General features: G+C 64.5%; 2 protein-coding genes across 2 annotated transcripts in view; one reads left to right on the plus strand and one right to left on the minus strand.

Annotated features, from left to right (window-relative positions):
- Positions 1 to 4,656, plus strand: part of FAM98C (family with sequence similarity 98 member C) — a 15,337-nt gene extending 10,681 nt beyond the window's left edge. Inside the window, 7 exon segments of the mRNA XM_034792715.1 lie at positions 834 to 968; positions 1,471 to 1,655; positions 2,042 to 2,125; positions 2,586 to 2,702; positions 3,895 to 4,062; positions 4,375 to 4,458; positions 4,460 to 4,656. Coding sequence (XP_034648606.1) covers positions 834 to 968; positions 1,471 to 1,655; positions 2,042 to 2,125; positions 2,586 to 2,702; positions 3,895 to 4,062; positions 4,375 to 4,458; positions 4,460 to 4,510 — 824 coding nt within the window. The 3' untranslated portion in view covers positions 4,511 to 4,656.
- A 1,344-nt stretch (positions 4,657 to 6,000) lies between these two features.
- On the minus strand, positions 6,001 to 18,101 carry RASGRP4 (RAS guanyl releasing protein 4). The gene is made up of 17 exons (XM_034792966.1): positions 17,862 to 18,101; positions 14,560 to 14,750; positions 14,085 to 14,190; positions 13,700 to 13,762; positions 12,973 to 13,101; positions 12,074 to 12,215; positions 11,503 to 11,676; positions 10,782 to 10,898; positions 10,207 to 10,479; positions 9,405 to 9,485; positions 9,203 to 9,307; positions 8,352 to 8,461; positions 8,048 to 8,192; positions 7,664 to 7,700; positions 7,213 to 7,347; positions 6,607 to 6,815; positions 6,001 to 6,409 (listed from the first exon to the last, which is right to left on the minus strand). Exons 1-17 carry the CDS (start codon positions 17,882 to 17,884, stop codon positions 6,209 to 6,211), a joined length of 2,241 nt encoding a protein of 746 aa, XP_034648857.1. The 5' UTR covers positions 17,885 to 18,101; the 3' UTR covers positions 6,001 to 6,208.
- Positions 18,102 to 18,761: the final 660 nt, after the last annotated feature.

Raw genomic sequence — 18,761 nt, forward strand, 5'->3', positions numbered from 1 at the left:
ATCTGCAAACTTTGCCACCGCACTGTTTACCCCTTTCTCCAGATCATTTATGAATAAATTGACTAGGATTGGTCCTAGGACTGACCCTCGGGGAACACCACTAGTTACCCCTCTCCAGTCTGAAAATTTACCATTTATTCCTACACTTTGTTCCCTGTTTTTTAACCAGTTCTCAATCCATGAAAGGACTTTCCCTCTTATCCATGACAACTTAATTTACGCAAGAGCCTTTGGTGAGGGACCTTTTCAAAGGCTTTCTGGAAATCTAAGTACACTATGTCCACTGGATCCCCCTTGGCCACATGTTTGTTGACCCCTTCAAAGAACTCTAATAGATTAGTAAGACATGATTTCCCTTTCCAGAAACCATGTTGACTATTGCCTAACAATTTATGTTCTTCTATGTGTCTGACAATTTTATTCTTTACTATTATTTTGACTAATTTGCCCGGTCCTGACATTGGACTTACTGGTCTGTAATTGCCGGGATCACCTCCAGGGCCCTTTTTAAATATTGGCGTTACATTCACTATCTTCCAGTCCGTGGGTACAGAAGCCGATTTAAAGGACAGGTTACAAACCCTAGTTGATAGTCCTTTCAGAACTCTTGGGTGAATGCCATCCGGTCCCGGTGACTTGTTACTGTTAAGTTTATCAATTAATTCCAAAACCTCCTCAAACGACACTTCAATCTGTGACAATTCCTCAGATTTGTCACCTACAAAGGACGGCTCCAGGACTCCAAAGGTGGCTCCAGGAGTGGGGTGTTGGCTGGGCAGGGGGGCAGCGCGCCGGGGCCCAGGGATTCATCGGTCTCTCCTGTTCCGGTGCAGGCCCCGAAGATGCCGAGACCTTCCAGATTGAGTTGAGCGGGCTGCTGCAGGAGCTGCACTGCCCCTACGCCGCGCTCACCACGGGGGACGTGACCGCCCGCCTGGGCAGCGCCCACCTCTGCCTCCAGTTGCTGTGTAGGTGACGGCGTGAAAGGCCCTCGCTACTCAGACGGAGCAGCCTGTGGGGCCTCTGAACGGCAGGGCTGGGAGCCAGGACTCCTGGGTCCTATTCCCAACTCTCCCAGAGGAGTGGGGTCTAGTGGTTGGAGGAGAGAGGGTAGCTAGGACTCCTGGGTCCTATTCCCAACTCTCCCAGAAGAATGGGGTCTAGTGGTTGGAGGAGAGGGGGTAGGTAGGACTCCTGGGTCCTATTCCCAACTCTCCCAGAGGAGTGGGGTCTAGTGGTTGGAGGAGAGGGGGTAGCTAGGACTCCTGGGTCCTATTCCCAATTCTCTCAGGGGAGTGGAGTCGGGGGAGGGGGGATCCAGGACTCCTGGGTTCTATCCCAGCTCTGGGAGGGGAGTGGAGAGGAGAATAGAACGCAGGAGTCCGGACCAGATAAAGATCCTGTCTCCAGAGGGTTGGCCCATGTCTGACACGGAGCCAGTGTCTCTCTCACCCCATGTTCTCTCCCAAGACTTCCTGAGCTCGGAGCTGCAGGCCGCCCGGCTCCTGAGCCGGAAACGCCCCCCTTCGCCGCGGCAGGGAGTGGGGGCCGGCACTGCCCGGCAGGAGCTGCAGCTCATCAACCAGATGCTGGGCAGGCCGGAGCCGGCCCCGACCTGCCCCATCCCACAGCTCCTAGAGGACATAAAATCCAAGGTGAGGAGTCAGAGGCGCCGATTGTCGGGGGAGCTTCTGGGAACCTGCGGCACGGGACCTTTCCCCTCTAGGGGGCGCCAGCCCCGATCTGGCACCATGGCGGGGGACCGGCTGGCTCAGGGGGGCAGGGAATGGGGCACGGGGCCTGTCCCCTCTACGGGGTGCCAGACCCGCTCCGTCCTCAGGGTAGGAGCTTGGCTGCAGCTCCAAGGCGCCAGTGCTGGACAATGAATAAACAGGGCACCAGCTGCAGGCCGACAAGCCCCTGGTGGTGTCTCGGGCTGCCGGGCCCCCGTGGTGCGGGGAGCCGCCCGGCAGGCGTCGTCCTTCCCTAGCCACGGTGTCCGCGCCACGTCTCCCCGCTGAACTTGTGCTCTCCCTCCTAGGTAGCGGAGGCCCTGTCCGTGCTGCCCGCCGGCCACCAGGAGATGGCACCGCTGCTGAGGGCGCCGCTGACGGCTCGGCAGTGGGTACGGGGGGGGGGGCAGGCCGGGTCGGGGGGCGCAGCGCAGAACCTGTGGCTCTATTCATGGGTCAGGGCCGGGCCTGGGTCCCGGCCTGGGCTGCAGGGTTCAAAAGCAGACAAAGAGAGTTAGGCCCCTCATTGAATTCCGGTGCCTGACCCACCCTGTTCCTGCCAGAGATTCCCGGTGCCGAACCACCCTGCACAGCCCCATTGCATAGAGCCCTTAACAGACCTGGGTTCGATCCCTGGCAGGGGAGTGGGGTCATGTGTGGGATGGGGAGGGGGACTGGGAGTCAGGATTCCTGGGTTCCCCGCCCCTGCCTCCCTCTTTGGCTTGGGACAGGAAGCACCCTTCCCCGTGCCTCAGTTTCTCCCCTTGAAGGGGCCAGTGCAGCGGGGCTGGGGTGGGGCGTGGCTTTCTGGCGGCCTGTGTCTGAGCGTCGCTCTCTATCCCTCCCGGCTAGGAGGCGCTGGAGGGGATCCGGCAAGCCCTATGTGCCGAGTACGAATGCCGCAAGCGCATGATGATCATGCGCTTCAACGTCACCCTGCAGTCCTTCCACTGGTCCGAGAGGGCGAAGGTGAGGGCTCGGGGGCTGGGGGAATTCCAGTAAGAGGAGAGGCCTGGCTGGTGCCAAGGAATGGGACACGGGGCCTTTCCCCTCTAGGGGGCGCCGGCTCCAATCTGGGTCCAGGGTAAGGTTGCCAACTTTCTACTTCCACAAAACTGAACACCCCTGCCCCGCCCCTTCTCTGAGGCCCCGCCCCCGCTCACTCCATCCTTCTCCCTCCCTCATTTTCACCAGGCTGGCTCAAGGGGTTGGGGTGTGGGAGGGGGTACGGGCTGGGGGTGTGGGTTCTGGGGTGGGGCCAGAAATGAGGGATGTGGGGTGCAGGAGAGGGTTCCGGGCAGGGGGGTGGAGGGGGCTCCGGGCTGAGGCAGGGGGTTGGGGTGTGGGAGGAGGTCACCCAGGCTGAGGGTGTGGGTTCTGGGGTGGGGCCAGAAATGAGGGGTTCAGGGTGTGGGAGGGGGCTCTGGGCTAGGGCAGGAGGTTGGGGTGTGGGAGGGGGTACAGGCTCTGGCTGGGGGTACAGATTCTGGGGTGGGGCTGGGGATGAGGGGTTTGGGGTGCAGGAGGGGGCTCCAGACTGGGCTTGAGGGGTTTGGCGAGTGGGAGGGGGATCAGGGCAGGGGGTTAGGGTTCGGGAGGGGGTTTGGGGTGCAGGCTCCGGGTAGAGCTTACCTCATGCAGCTCCCAGAAGCAGCGGCACGTCCCCCCTCTGGCTCCTACGCGGAGGCGCGGCCAGGGGGCTCCGCACGCTGCCCCGTCTGCAGGTGCTGTCCCACAGCTCCCATTGGCCATGGTTCCCAGCCAATGGGAGCTGCAGAGCCGGCACTTGAGGCGGGGGCAGTGTGCAGAGTCCCCTGGCTGCCCCCGTGCGTAGGAGCCGGAGGGGGGATGTTGCCGCTGCTTCTGGGAGCCACACAGAGCCCGGGCAGGCAGGCAGCCTGCCTTAGCCCCTCTGTGCGGCTGACCGGACTTTTAACGGCCTGGTCAGTGGTGCTGACCAGAGTCGCCAGGGTCCCTTTAAACCCAGTACCTGGCAACCCTACCCCAGGGCAGGGGGTGGGGGGGGATGGATCATGGGGCTTTTCCCCTCCAAGGGGCGCCGGCTCCTGTCTGGAGCTGGTGATGCTGAGGAGGGGCTGGGTCCCAGGGACCCTGGGCCGGGGCTGACGCCAGCTAACAGGGAGTGATTTTTCTCCCACAGGCCCAGGGCTCCGCGCTGCTGGCTGCCGTCTCCCCGCTGCGGCAGGCTGAGTCGGTCGCCTCCGGCGTCACCCTGGCCCGGCTGCTGGCCACCCGCGCGGACGCCTCGCGCATCGTCAGCACCAGCAGCGGGCGCTGCCGCCACCGGACCAGCTGTGCCATCAACAAGGTACGGGCAGCGCCCAGGCCAGGGGGGAGACGAACACGCTGCTGGGTCCGGCCACAAAGCCCCTCCCCCATGCAGAGCAGCTTGCGGAGTGGGGGGGGGGTGCTCCTCCTCCCCCCCTTACTGCCAGGGCACGAGACCCCCTCCCCCTCCTCTTGCATCACACCAGGACCACAGATCCGGCAGGGCCGGGTGCTGGGCCCTTCCCACCCCCCGTTAGCTCCCTTTCGGGGTGGGCGGAGTACGGGGGACTGGGTGTCTCTCTTGCCTTTTACCTCTGCTCCTGTTTCCCCCCCCTCCCCATCCCCCTGACAGGTGCTGATGGGCGGCGTCCCAGACCGAGGGGGCCGCCCCAATGAGATCGAGCCCCCCATGCCCACCTGGGAGAAGAGGCGCGAGGGGGGGGGGAGGCCAGCAGCGCTGCGGCCGACGGGGCAAGAAGAAGAAATGAAGTCTGCTCCGTCTCTGCCGGGAGCTCCCCCCTACACTGCAGGGGGGGCAGGCAGAGCATCTGGGGGGCAAAGACTCAAGGCCTCAGAGCCCAACTATGCAGAGTGGGCGGTGGAGGGGAGCTGGGTCTCAGAGGGGCTGCGGCCCCCTACAGCCAGGGGAGGGCCGGCTCCAGGCACAGCTGAGCAAGCAGGTGCTTGGGGTGGCCAAGGGGAAGGGGCGGCACGTCGGGCGATTCGGCGGAGGGTCCCTGTCCCTCTCGGAGGGAAGGACCTACCGCCGAATTGCTGCCAATCGCGGCTTTTTTTTTTTTTCGCTGCTTGGGGCGGCAAAAACCCTGGAGCCGGCCCTGAGCCAGGGGGTGATAGCAGCTACTGATCAGAGGTCAGGACGTCTGGGTTCTGGTCCCAGCTCTGGGAGGGGAGTGTGGGGGGGCTGGAGCCAGGTCTCCTGGGTTCTATCCCCAGTTCTGGGGGGGGGGGGGAGGAGTGGGGTCTGGTGGTTAGAGCAGGGGGCTGGGAGCCAGGACTCCTGGGTTCTGGGAAGGGAAGTGCATGGAGTGTACCATGTTGCACTTAACACATCCCCCACCAGGGGGTGCTGCAGCTTTTGCTTTGGCAAGCGGAATTTGGAGCGGATTGTTTTAGAAGAGGCTGCGGGGAGGGAGCGGGCAGGGGCTCGGGGGCTATGTGTGGCTTGTTGATTGTCCTTTGTAAACTGAGGCACGAGGCGGTTGCCTTGCTGGTGCGGAGGGGGAGGGTCCTGCCCTGGGGACCCCGGCGGGCTGCGTTCAGGGGCTCTGCGGGGGGCTGGCAGGTTGATCTATGTTGTAAATTTCAGGCTCTGGGCTCCATCCAGGGGTCGGTTTGTACCGTGATCGAAGGGCCCTTCCAAGGGGATTAAAGTGTCAAAGCCAAGGGCTGTCCAGCAGAAGCGCCGGTGGATGGGGAGGGGGCTGGGGGTTGTCTGCAGCCGGGGAGCATGAGGCGGGTTTGGGCCAATCATAGAGGGGCCATGTGATATTCTCCTGGGCCCCGATCCTGCAGTGCTGCGCTCCCCTCCCCCCACAGCTCTGCTGATGCCCAGTCGTGGGAGGGGGCAGGTCCGTGGAGAGGGTGGGTCAGGGTGGAGGAGCTGGGCTGAAGCTCTGAGCTGGCCTCACCCCGGCCCCTAAGTGCAGGGGGGTGGGCCCCGGGCCCCGTTCACCTCTCCCCCCGGCCGATGGGCAGTGACTCCATTGTCAGCAAGTGACCCGAACCCTGGCGTTCAGGGCTCTGAGTTTCGGGGGGTTGTTTGGGGATCCCCCCGTCATGCCCGTTTGTTACCCTGGGCGATGCTGATGGACGCGCTCGCCCGTACCCCGCCCCCATCTCCATAATTATCTTCACAGCCTAACAAAGGCCAAAAGGGGAAACTGAGGCAAGGCCGGTGGCGGAGCGGTCGACAGGCGCCCCGCAACGCGGTGGCATGGAGCAGAGAGGGGGCAGCTGTGGGCCTAGCCCAGGCCCGGCTCGACAAAGATGCATTCCCTTTATTGGGGCCGTGCCCAGGTACAGTCCGGGATCCGTGGTGCCGAGCCTGGCTTGCTGGGGCCTGAGGGCGTGGGATGGCACCGCCGGCTTTGAGTCCCTTGGCGGTGCCGGGCAACGCGGGCGCTCTGGGATCCGGAGGGGGCGGGCGAGCGGCGAGTCCAGCCGGGTTATGCCTTGGAGTCGCGCTGCAGGTGCAGAGAGTCCATCCCTTCCAGGAGCAGGGTGAGCGAGGCCTGGCCGTGCCCCCCCTCCTCCGCCTTGCCCCGGCGCCCCTCGGCCTCGCCCGTCAGCAGCCGCCCGTTCTCCGCCTCCAGTTGGGCGTTGCGGCAGTGGAGCCCGAGGTTCTCCAGCAGCAGCTGGTTCCGCTCCTGCAGTGGGGGGGAGCAGAGCCCCAGGGGGGTGAGTGGGGGGGCGAGAGCAGGGACCCTGCAGAGCTGTGCAAGGGAAGCCCCCAGCCAACTCCACCCGTGGGTGGCCCAATTTGCATGCCCAGCCACTGGGGGGGCAGGGGTGGACTCCAACCCTCCTCCACCCCCCCCATCGTACCCCTGTTTTGGGGTCTCACCTTCTCCAGCTCCTGCAACTGCTCCAGGAGCTTCTGGTCCCTGCTGCAGCCACCCGCCCCGCCGTGGGGCTCGTGGCCCTCCGCCGTGGGGCTGGTGCCGTCCGTCTGTGTCCAGGCGTCCCGGGTCCGCCGCCGGCTGGCTGGTACCCCCGCCAGCACCACTGCCTGCTCGCCCACCGGGGGAAAGGGGAAGGCCTCTTCCTCTGACCCTGCCATGGGGAGAGGGGGCCCTTTAAATGGGGCTGGCCACGAGCTGTGCCACTGACTGGGGTGAGGGGAGATGTGGACAGCAATGGGGCGTTCCACTGAGCCTGCCACGGGGGAGAGCAGGTGGCGGGGGGGGCCCTTTAAATGGCCATTGGCCGTGCCCCCGTCTGGGAGGGGGGGGGGGGGGGACGGTAGGGGGGGTTTAACTGAACCAGTAAAGGGGGGGGGTGGTAGCATGCTTGTGGCCATTTAAAATGGATCATGCCACGGGCCTGTCCACTGCCTTGGGGGGAAGAGGGGAGGCCCACGGCTTGTTCCACTGACCTGGTGAGGGCAGGGGGGATGGACTGTTCCATTGTTGGGAGGAGGGGAGGGGGTAGCATGAAGATCCCGCGGTACCTGAGCTGGGGTGCTGCGTGGCGGCCGGCGTGGCTGCACGGTGCGTGCCCCCCTCTGGGGCTCTGGCGTGGAACCTCTTCTTGCACTCCAGCTCCACCAGGTCCTTGCATTGCTTGTGGCAGCTCATGCCACAGTCTGGGGTGTGTGTGTGGGGGGGAGATGACATATGAGGTAAGCTGGGGGGCTTGGCATTACTCCCCCCCTTCTAGGGGGAACCCAGCCCTCCCACCCCCTGCAGTGCCAGGAGAATCCCTCTCCGGGGTGAGCAGTGCAGGGCTCAGGACACACAGCTGTGCAATTCTATCTCCAGCCAGCAGGGGGCAGCGCTCAGTAGGGGACGGGCATGCACGCTCCGCCACGGGGGTTGCTTAGTCCCATGGCCCTTTGTCCCTCCCTAGCCCTGTCACCAACGTTCTCCCCACATATGTCGCCCCATCAGGGCTGCACTTACCCCGACATCTGTACCCCTGCTTGGAGACACCCCAGAGCTAGAGGAGAGAGAGAGAGCAGAGCCTGTTAGCTGCGGCCTTTTGGAGGGGGGGTTGCATTGTCCCTGTAGAGGGGGGGAGGGGATTTTGCAGTGGGGGGGGATTGCTGGGATTTGGGGCACCCCTGTCCTGGCTGCTGGGGGTGATGTGGGGCAGGGTCTCTGACAGGCCTGGGATTTGGGGCACCCCTGTCCTGGTTGTTGGGGGCGGGGTGGGGCAGGGTCTCTGGCAGGCCTGGGATTTGGGGCACCCCATCCCAGCTGCTGGGGGGCAGGGTCTCCGGCAGGCCTGAAATTTGGGGCACCCCATCCCGGCTGCTGGGGGCGCTGTGGGGCAGGGTCACTTACGAAGCCGTTGCAGCTGTGGCAGAAGGTGGGTTTCTTGAAGGTGGCCTCCTGGAAGTCGTGCAGGAAGCCCAGGCCCAGCTTGGAGAAGACAGCGCAGGCCCGCATGAAGTAGTCGGTGATCTCCTGGCGGCTGTAGGGCCCCTCGCTGCCGGGACGGGAACAGGACAGTGAGGGGGCTGCCTCCGAAACGGGGGGTGATACTGACAAAGGGGCCTTGCGGGGGGAAACTGAGGCACAGAGCCAGGGAGCGACAGAGCTGGGGATAGAACCCAGGTGTCCTGGCTCCCCGCCGGCACACACTCACCGGTCTTTCCCCAGGCCGTAGAAGGAGAAGGGGAAACTGGCCACAATCTTTTCAAAGTCCTCAGGGGAGATGCAGCCGCGCTGGTCGTGGTCGTAATTCTTAAATACAGAGGGGGGGGGAGGGGGGAGAAGCATTAACTAGCAACAGCACAGCGTAAGCCCGCCCCTAGGCCTGCCCCCAATACCCACTGGGAGCCCCCCCCCTTGATCTAGGGTGACACCCCCTTCTGACCTGTCAGCCCGGCTGGGGGGGATACGGCTGGGGGGAATTGCTTTGAATCTCGGCATCAAATGGACAGATACCCCCCACTTTGCCTGCTGGGGGCAGGCCGAATCCTATATGGTCCCGAGTGCACCCCCTCCCCTGAGGCTGCAGGTGGCCGTGCCTGGGCAGTGACTGGTCCATATAAAGGGATAACAGCCTCATTGCTGCAGCCAGCCGGGGGAGCTGCTCCCCTGAAGGTCCCCGGTTTGAGTCCTGCCCCGTCCAGGCCTTGGGGTGGCATCGACTGCCTAGCCCCCTGCCCGGGGGCTGGGCCCTGGGAAGTGGTGGGGCTGGCTAGAGACAACTGATGCCTTTGCTCCTGCCCTGGGTGGGGAATGGGTGTGATGCACACCATGACATGCCCCCCGGCAACTGCACACCGTCACGCACACCCCGGTAACTGCACACCGTGATGCCCCCTGGCAACTGCACACCTGTCCAACACACATGGCAAATGCACCCCACACCCAGCTGGGGCCTTAGCCGGGGGTAGCTGCCCTGTGCCGGCTTGGGGGCAGGTAGCTACCGGCCATGTTACGCTGCCCGAGGCCCAGGGGGCTGTGCTGAGGGGCGGGGGCCTGGCTCACCTCCACCATCTGCTGGACGTGTTTGCTGATGGTGAACCGGTCCGGTTTGGGGGCCACGCCCGGCGCCCACTCCACCACCACGGGGGGCTTGAAGGGGGTGGCCGGCTGCGGGAGGGCAGAAGGAAGAGGGTCAGACACGAGTGCCTCAAACCAGGGAGAGGAGAGTTGGGGGGGTCCCAGTTCAGCTCCCCCCCCATCTTACCAGGGACTTGGGGCAGCGGGGTTCCCGAGCGTATGAGAGCTCGTAGATTTCATCGTCCGTGTAGTACAGGTCGAGGGAGAGCTGTGGGGAGGGGTAGAGAATGGGGTTAGAGGGTCCCCCTGGGAATGACCTTCCCATACCTACTGGGGAGGGGGTCACGTGCTGGGCTGGGATCACTGCCCCCTGCTGGCCAGGGGCCGAGCCATTTGCAGGGGGTGCAGGCATGCGATGGCACGGGGGTAGTAGTTGTGCAATTGCACCACTGTTCCCTGCTGGCAGGTCTGTGTGTGCCACCACACTCAGCTCACTGGGCACTGTGTGTATGTGCATTTGCACCACCGCCCTGTTTGCACGGGCAGTGGTGGAAGCTGGCCGGTGCCCCAGTGCACCTGACCCGCTGCTCCCTGCAGGGCGGGGTGGGGGGCGGGAAGACGGCTGGATGCAGCCCTGCGACTGGCAGGCTGGGCCGAGGGTGGGTGCAGGAGAGATCTGGGGCATTCCCCCGAGTCCCACCCCTCCTGACTCCCCTTGCGCCTGCACCCCCCTTGAACACCTGCCCTGCCCCATCTTGCACACCCACCCTCGCACGCTTCTGCCCATTGCACACCCAGCCCCAGCTGCTTGCACACTAAATCCTGGCCTGTCACACATCTCGCACCACCCTTCTCGCACACCCAGCCCCACCCACTTCCACACCTCACCCCCCCAGTCTCCTGCACACCCCACCACCCCCCACCCTGCACCCCTGACCCAATCCTCTTGCACGAGCAACCCCGCTCTCTCGCACGCCTGCTGTGCTCACCGTGAGCAGGTGCACCAGGTCCTTGTTGGCGGCGAAGGGCGGCGTGGCCTGCTGCAGCGCCTGCAGCTCCTGCGCTTGCTGGTAGAGGCCCTGTAGCTTGCTGAGGTTCAGCTGCCCCCCCAGGCGGTCGGGCAGGGCCTCGTGCAGGGACACCAGGTCCTTGAGGTGCACCCCCACGATGGGGATCTTGAACCCGGTGCACTCGCTGTAGGCCCGCCGGTAGGCGCTGTAGTTGCAGCAGGAGGAGAGCAGCTCGGTCATCTCCGCCAGCGTCTGGGGGGCGGGGCGGGGCGGGGGAGAGGCCAGAGGGTCAGAGATCAGGCACCCGGCCCCCATCCCCAGCTCTGCGGAGGCCCCTGGCTAGGGCAGGGGGGAGCCCAATGGGGGGGGGGGGCGGCCCCCATATGGGGAGGAGGAGAAATGGCCCTAGGGGGCGAGCGATGGTCTGGTGGGGGCAGCTTGGAGACACCCCCCCACACACAGAGCCCCTCGCTAGCCCACGGCCAGTTGTAGGGGGGCCTGTGAAGCCGGGCAGCCCCGGGGGGTTGTGGGTGCGCGGGGCAGCCGGGGCCCACCTTGGTGACCTCGTGCAGCAGCAGGGCGTGGGTGTCCTTGAGGCGGGAGATGGCGCTGTGGCAGAGGCCGCCCACCACCGCCATCAGCGTGTTGAAGTTCTGCAGCTGGCGAAGCTTCTGTTGGGGAGAGAGTTGGGGGAGGTGTCAGGCATCTGGCCCAGTGTCCGTCCCCCCCGTCAGGCTCAGGGCCCCCCCCCCCCCCGGCTCCAACTACCCAGGCCCCTGCTGTGTCACATGTGCACACTTGCACGCACACGTGCTCATGCACATGTATTCCCTTGCACACACACGGATATTTTCACGCACATACACTTGCACACTCATGTCCGTGCGCTGTCACACACACTTACAGATGTGCACACACCTGTACTTTCCTGCATGCACCCTCTCATGCCCTCTCACACACACTTGTGCATGCACACACTTGCCTGCACACACACACACATGCTTTCATGCACACACCCATGCACACCCACATGCACACACACACACACATGCTTTCATGCACACACGTATGCACACACACCTGCACTGTCACACACACCTCCGTGCAGTCACACACACGCCCCTGCATGCACGCGCACACGTTCACATGTGAGGGCTCACGGAACCCCCTGGCATGCCCCGATTCCCCCACCTCTCCTGGACCTGCTTCCCCCTTCCCCACAGTGCCCCCTTCAGCCCCCATCCCTGGTGACAGCTAGCAGGAGGGCACCCTCACCTGTGTGACGCGGATGAATTTGGTGAAGACCTCGGCTCGCTGCTGCGGCGTGGGCCGGTTGAGGATCATGACCTGCACCCACTGGGAGATGCTGTTGCAAAGGGCCACGGAGCGTTCCAGGGCCAGGTTTTCCCGCACGGAGCCATGCAGCACGTAGCTCCTGTAATCCATGTACTGCCCAGTGGGGAGAGACAGAGGGGAACTCAGCAATCAAGGCAGCCATTCCACTGAGCCACTCTCAGACCCGGGGACCCAGAACTGGCCGAGGCCCAGGGGCTGGTGTCAGCGGTGGGGTCCACTGAGCTGCTCTCCAGGGGCCGGTGGGAGAGGTGGGATCTACACTACACTCCGACCTGGGAAGGCAGAGGTGGCCAAGGCCCAGGGGCTGGTGTCAGCGCTGGGATCTCTCCTGACTCCCTTCCTCTTTCCAGCGCTGCTAAATGCCTCCCGCGCGAGTTTAGCGCGATCGCCGCTCGGTACAGCCGTTCGCCCCAAAGAGGAGGGGGCTGCAGGGGATGGGGGGGGTGGCAGGAGGCAGGCGAGGCGCAGGGCCGGGGCGGAGAGCGCTCACCGAGATGCGGCAGAAGGCTTTGAACTCCAGGTAGCTGAGGTGCTCGGCCAGCTCTGCCGCGTCCAGGTGGTCGAAGAGCAGAGACACTTTCCGCTTCTTGTTGCAGCTGGGGCTGCTCTGGTAGCTGACCTTGCGGGTCCAGCTGCGGGGGGAGGCGGGAGGGGCATTGGTGCCTGCACAATCGCCCCCTGTCTGTGCACGCCCCACACACCGGTGCACACCATGCCATGTGCCCATGCGCACCCACACCCTGTGAGCAAACACACTCACTTGTGCACGCCCCACACACCGGTGCACACCATGCCATGTGGCCATGCGCACCCACACCCTGTGAGCAAACTCACTTGTGCACACCCCACACACCGGTGCACACCATACCATGTGCCCATGCGCACCCACACCCTGTGAGCAAATACTCACTTGTGCACACCCCACACACAAGTCCACACATCCCCATGTGCCCATGCACACCCACACCCCATGCACAAACACACTCATGCATGCGCTGTACACGGGTGCACAGATCCCCATATGCCCATGCACACCCATACCCCATGCACACATACACTCACCTGTGCACACCCCAGGCACCTGTGCGCACCCAGGCACGCCCCCCATGTGCACAAACACATCCACCTAGGGTGATCAGACAGCAAATGTGAAAAATCGGGATGGGGGTGGGGGGTAATAGGAACCTATATAAGAAAAAGACCCAAAAAGCGGGACTGTCCCTATAAAATCGTGACATCTGGTCACACTACATCCTCCTGTGCCCAGCTCCACCTACCTATGCAATCCTACCATCTCCAGATGCCTGGGCACACGCCCCATGGGGAGGGCAGGGATGCGGGGGAAGGGGAGGCAGGGAGCAAGGGTGGTCGGGCAGGGTCTGTCCTTACACGTGGGTTGTGTCCGCTGGCTGGCACTGCCCATGGCCCTCGGCCTGCACGGCCTGCCAGAGCTCGCCCATGGCCTCCTCCAGCTGGGGCTCCAGGCGAAAGGCCTCGGGGTGATGCGTGATCCAGTACCTGGGGAGGGCAGGAAACGCGGGGCAGGGTTAGGGCATCGGCTGCAGGCCGTGCCCCCCCCCCGGCGCACCCAGGGTGAGGCAGGGAACGTTGGGGAGAAGGGGGAGCACTGCAGGAATGGGGTGCATTGGAGGGATGGGGAATGTTGGTGGGTGGGGGTACGGGGGCAGTGGGATTGCGAGGGGATTGATGGGGGATGCGGGGGTGGGGGCACAGGGGGAGCAGTGCGGGGCAGGAGAGTGATGGGGGATGCAGGGTGGGGGAGCAGTGCGGGGGTGGGCAGCAGTGGGGGCAGGGGATCGGGGTACGGGGGAGCAGTGGGGGGCAGGGGAGCGATGGGGGGTGCAGGGTGGGGGAGCAGTGCGGGGGCGGGGAGCAGTGGGGGCAGGGGAGCAATGGGGGATCGGGGTACGGGGGAGCAGTGGGGGGCAGTGGAGCGATGGGGGATGCAGGGTGGGGGAGCAGTGCAGGGGCGGGGAGCAGTGGGGGCATGGGAGCGATGGGGGGATCGGGGTATGGGGGAGCAGTGGGGGGCAGGGGAGTGATGGGGGGTGCAGGGGGAGTAGTGGAGGGATGGGAGGGCACGGGGGGCTCTCACCTGACAAAGTTGCAGATCCGTTGGCGTCTTTCCATCTGATCCTCCCCAGACGCCTCCCGGTAGGTGGCTCTGAGTTAAGGCTCCATCCCCCTTGGAGTCCCCGGGAATAGAACCCAGGAGTCCTGAGAGCGCCCCGCCCCCGCCCCCGGCTTGCTGTGCTCCACACAGCGCCCCCTGCTGGGGGTCACCCGTCCCTCCCATGTCCCCCCCCCTGCCACCATCAGTGTAGCTCCAGCCCAGCCAGAGGGGGGCGCTGCTGAGCACCCAGGGGCCCATCCCTGCCCCAGTCTGACCAGCCCCCCCTCCCGCCCGCTGCACTGAGGGGGCTCCCGGCCTGGCCTGGGGGCCCCGGGGCGGGGGGGGCCGGGCTGCATGGGGAGGATATAACGCCAGGAGGCAGCGGGCGAGGTCAGCCGAGGGCACCACCCAGCTGTGCACGGTCAAGGTCATGTTCACCATGTAGTCGCTACGGCACAGGCTCCCGTCCCGGTCTGGGGAGGCAACGGCAGGGGAAGGGTTAACGGCACGGGGGGGGGGAGGCAAAGGGGCTTTGAGGAACATTAATGGGGACAGGGGGGACATTTGCCGCATGGGATGGGGCAGCTGGATTCCAACCCATTGGGACTCACAAGTTCTCAGCCCTTCTCCTCTGTGGGGGGTGGGTGTACCTGTCAGGGCAGGGGGCTGCGGGTCGGGAGTGAGGAGCACCGGCAGGGCTGGTGGGGGCAGGGCTGGGCTGGCAGGGGCTGCGGGTCGGGAGTGAGGGGCACCGGCAGAGCTGGGGGGAGCCCAGGGCTGGGCTAGCAGGGGCTGCGGGTCGGGAGTGAGGGGCACCGGCGGGGGGGAGGGAGCCCCCTTACCGAAGGAGTTGAGACATTTCTCGACGAGCTGCTCCAGGCTGCAGGTCTTGGTGAGCTCGCCCAGCGCCAGGCTGGCCATGACCGTGTTGATCTCCCTGGGGGTGGGGCAGGTCATTCGACGCCGGTTCTGCCGCTGCCGGATCTTGCCGGGGCCGGGGCTGGCGGGGCCGGGACATTCCGCCCGCGACTTCCTGAGAGGGAGGGGGCCAGTCCGAGAGTCACGGCTGACTTGCTGCCCAGGTCCTGCGACCGCTGAGGCCCCGGGACCTAACTGACTTTTTGCCTCCCAGCCCCCCCTGCTCTAACCACCAGCCCCCACTGCCCTCCCAGAGCAGGGATAGAACCCAGGAGTCCTGGCACCCAGCTCCCCTGCGCTAACCACTGAACCACACTGCCCTCCCAGAGCTGGGGATAGAACCCAGGAGTCCTGGCGCACAGCCCCCCTGCGCTAACCACTGAACCCCACTGTCCTCCCAGAGCTGGGGATAGAACTCAGGAGTCCTGGCGCACAGCCCCCTTGCTCTAACCACTGAACCCCACTGCCCTCCCAGAGCTGGGGAGAGAACCCAGGAGTCCGGGCTCCCATTAGACCCGGGTCCCCTCCTGGGCTCCTTGCAGTGCTAAAGCCACATTAAAAGAAAACAAAAAACGGGAAACTGAGCCCAGGAAAGGGGAAGTGTGAAGTTGGCTCTGTTGGCAGGAGGAGAACAGCCCCGCAGGGGCTTCCCCCAGCCTGGCAGACCCGGGGCCCCCGGCACATAGGCCCCTCGCCGGCTGGGTCTCCCCCAGAGCCCCCCACCCCGCTATGGGATTCGGGAGCTGGGCAGCCCAGTGTTTGCCCCGGCACGCGGCTCGAAGTGGCAGGGTCCAGAGACAACCATGGCGACGGAGCCAGACCCGTGCCAGGGAGTGAGCTGAGGACGGTTTGCCAGGCCAGAGCCAGGGGGACCTGCCATTAATGTAACGAGTAATCGGTAGTGCAGGTCGTGTGACACAAGGTGTGTGGGCCGGACAGGCACTGCTGTGGTGGGTTCTTTACAACCACTAGACCCCACTTCCCTCCCAGAGCTGGGGAGAGAACCCAGGAGTCCTGGCTCCCAGCCCCTGCTTTAAGCATATTTCTATGTGTTAACCTCACAAGTGGATCCTACAGATTTGGCTCCACATTGGCACCGTTTGGCTCAGCATTTGCCACGCCCCTCTTGGACATGGGCAGAGCCCCCATGTGTCGCTCTCAGCCCCAAACTCGGGGCGCCCAGAGCGGGGAGCAGCCCTGCAGCCTTCCCGCACCCGCAAAACCAGGCTCTGGGTGGCTTCCTGCCCCTTTCCTGGCAGGGCCATCGGCCCTGCTTCTGCATTTCCAGCAGCCGCATTGCGCCACGGCCCGCAGCGCCGGGCCCCCACCTCCCCCCGTGGGCAGGCCTCTGGCTGAGCGGGTAGGACCTGGAGGGTGCCCAGGGCGATTCACTTCCCCCTGCCATTGCCTCTTGCCCAATCCCCTTCCATGCCACAGGGCTGCACTGCGGGGAAGGCTGACGCTGCCTGGTGGTTTGGGGGGCTTTTCTCTGTCCTGCCCAGTGCCCCTGCTCTAACCACTGGACCCCACTCCCCTCCCAGAGCCGGGGATAGAACCCAGGAGTCCTGGCTTCCAGCCCCCCCTGCTCTAACCACTAGACCCCACTCCCCTCCCAGAGCTGGGGATAGAACCCAGGAGTCCTGGCTCCCAGCCCCCCCTGCTCTAACCACTGGACCTCTCTAGGCCTCCTAGACCCCAGACGTTGGAATAGCTGGAAGGTAACGGACCTTTTCTCTCTCCAGGTTCTAGACGAGGTTCTAAGTCACCCTCACAGTCACCATCTTCTACCATCAGTTCAGTGATCGTCAGCCAGCCAGTCCCACGGCCCAGCCAGCCGACTCCACGGCCGCTCCCACGGCCCAGCCAGCCGACTCCACGGCCGGTCCCACGGTCCAGCCAGCCGACTCCACGGCCGGTCCCACGCCCAGACAGCCGACTCCACGGCCGCTCCCACGCCCAGACAGCCGACTCCACGGCCGGGCCCACGGCCCAGCCAGCCGACTCCATGGCCAATCCAATGCCCATTCAATGGGCTCTACAGACAGTGCAACCAACCAGGGCTGGCTCCAGGGTTTTGGCCGCCCCTAGCCGGAGTGAGGGACCATCCGCCGAATTGCCGCCGAATAGCTGGACCTGCCGCCCCTCTCCGGATTGGCCGCCCCAAGCACCTGCTTGCCAGGCTGGTGCCTGGAGCCGGCCCTGCAACCAACCAATCCACTGTCTGCCCGGTGCCCCCAAGCAACCACGCACTGAATTGGGGGACAGCTGCACCCACCCACGCACCCAGCTCTCTGACCCGTGCATTGCCACGCTCTGGCGATGGTGGTTCTCCCTCCACTCACACCTCACTCAGTGACTTACCGGAGGACTCTACGTTTTCTCCAGCTGCGCCCCCGCCCTGGGGGAATCAGGCTATTTAAGGGTAAAAGCTACTGCGGAAGGACCCTGCACAGACCCTGGGCTTGGGCAAATCGGGGGGGGGAGGGGGTAGGTCCCTTCCCCTACATCTAGGATTGCCCAGGAATCTGCAAGCCGTGAGGTGCTCAGAAACAGGCAACTAAATCCATGGCCAAGAACAAGATTGGGGGGGGAACGGGACCGGCTGGCTCATGGGGGGCAGGGAATGGGGCACGGGGCCTTTCCCCTCTAGGGGGCACTGGCTCTGATCTGGCCCCAGGGCGGGGACTGGTTGGCTCGGGGGGGACCAGGAATGGGACCCCCTTTCCCCTATAGGCGACGCTGGTTGCAATCCATCCTCAAGTCGGGTTCTCTGGCATAAGCCAACTGTAACCTCCCTGAGCAACGCCCACGGGCCCGGCCCCGCAGGTGCCGAGATCCTTACGAAGGGAGTGGCTTGGTCGGCCAAGCGTCAGGCTGCTCCCTCTCTTCTCACCAGCCCTCCTGCCACGGGCCAGCCGAGCCCCGAGCGGTTTCCGACGAGCGCTGGCCCTCCTGGGCCCCTGGCAGAGCCTTCCCCGTGCCCTACCCCAGAGCTGGCTGCATTCCTGCCCGGGCCCAGGCGCGACGTTCGCCGCCCGCTGGCTGTGGACGCGGCCAGCCATTGGCAGCGCCATCTCGGGAAGTGAAAAGCCGATGTTTTGAGGGGGTGGGGGGGGAATTGCTACTGAAACGACTGAAAAGGAGAAGCCATGCAGACTGAAACGGCCGCCCGGGGCCACAAGGAAAGCCCCAGCGATGACAAGAGCCAGCTCGGCCTCTCGCTTACCTCTTGCTTTCTCTCCTGTTCATGGCCGAGCTAAGCTGGGGTTAGCTGGGGTGTGTGAACACTCCCCCACCTCACTCCCACGACATGCAGCTGCTCGGCCCGCGGGCTTGGCTTCCCCACGGTCATTTGCGTCCTTGTGCACGAGAGAAAGAAAAGAAAACTCATGAACAGGCTCTCGGCTGCGGGCCCCGGGGCGGGACCTGTACTGTGGCCGGGCTGAGTCAAAAGGAACTGGTAACATTTGTGCTGATGGGTGATAAAAAAAGGAACTGGCTTATATGTGTGATGTCAGGACAGTGGGCTGTGTGTGTGAGAGACAGAGCGCCACAACAGGGGAAAGAACCCAGGAGTCCTGCCTCTCTTTCCCCCTTTAACCACCCAATCATGCTCCCCTTCCAAATCCAGGAAGAGAACCCAGGAGTCCTGACGCCCGGTCGCCTGCTCTAACCACTAGACACCACTCCCCTCCCCGAGCTGGGAACAGGACCCAGGAGTCCTGACTCCCCATCACCTGCTCTAACCACTAGACCCCACTCCCCTCCCCGAGCTGGGAACAGGACCCAGGAGTCCTGACTCCCCGTCACCTGCTCTAACCACTAGACCCCACTCCCCTCCCTGAGCTGGGAACAGGACCCAGGAGCCCTGACTCCCCGTCACCTGCTCTAACCACTAGACTCCACTCCCCTCCCTGAGCTGGGAACAGGACCCAGGAGTCCTGACTCCCCGTCACCTGCTCTAACCACTAGACCCCATGCCCTACCCGGAACCCATGAGTCCTGACTCTCAGTCACCAGGTTTGATAACTAAACCCCACTCCCCTCCCCGCTCTAACCACGAGACCTCCCTCCCCTCTGAGAGCTGGGAACAGAACCCAGGAGTCCAGGCTCTCCAGGAGTCACT

Source organism: Trachemys scripta, chromosome 16 (genome assembly GCF_013100865.1).
Source record: "Trachemys scripta elegans isolate TJP31775 chromosome 16, CAS_Tse_1.0, whole genome shotgun sequence".
Lineage (NCBI taxonomy): Eukaryota > Metazoa > Chordata > Testudines > Emydidae > Trachemys > Trachemys scripta.

Coding starts and splice junctions, on each gene's coding strand:
- RASGRP4 (XM_034792966.1), bottom strand. CDS start 17,884: ATGAACAGGAGAGAAAGCAAGAG. Junction 13,763..14,084: donor GCCCGCTGCCTCCTGGCGTT/ATATCCTCCCCA, acceptor ACTCAGAGCCAC/CTACCGGGAGGCGTCTGGGG. Junction 6,816..7,212: donor CACGCAGCACCCCAGCTCAG/GTACCGCGGGAT, acceptor TCCCCATGGCAG/GGTCAGAGGAAGAGGCCTTC.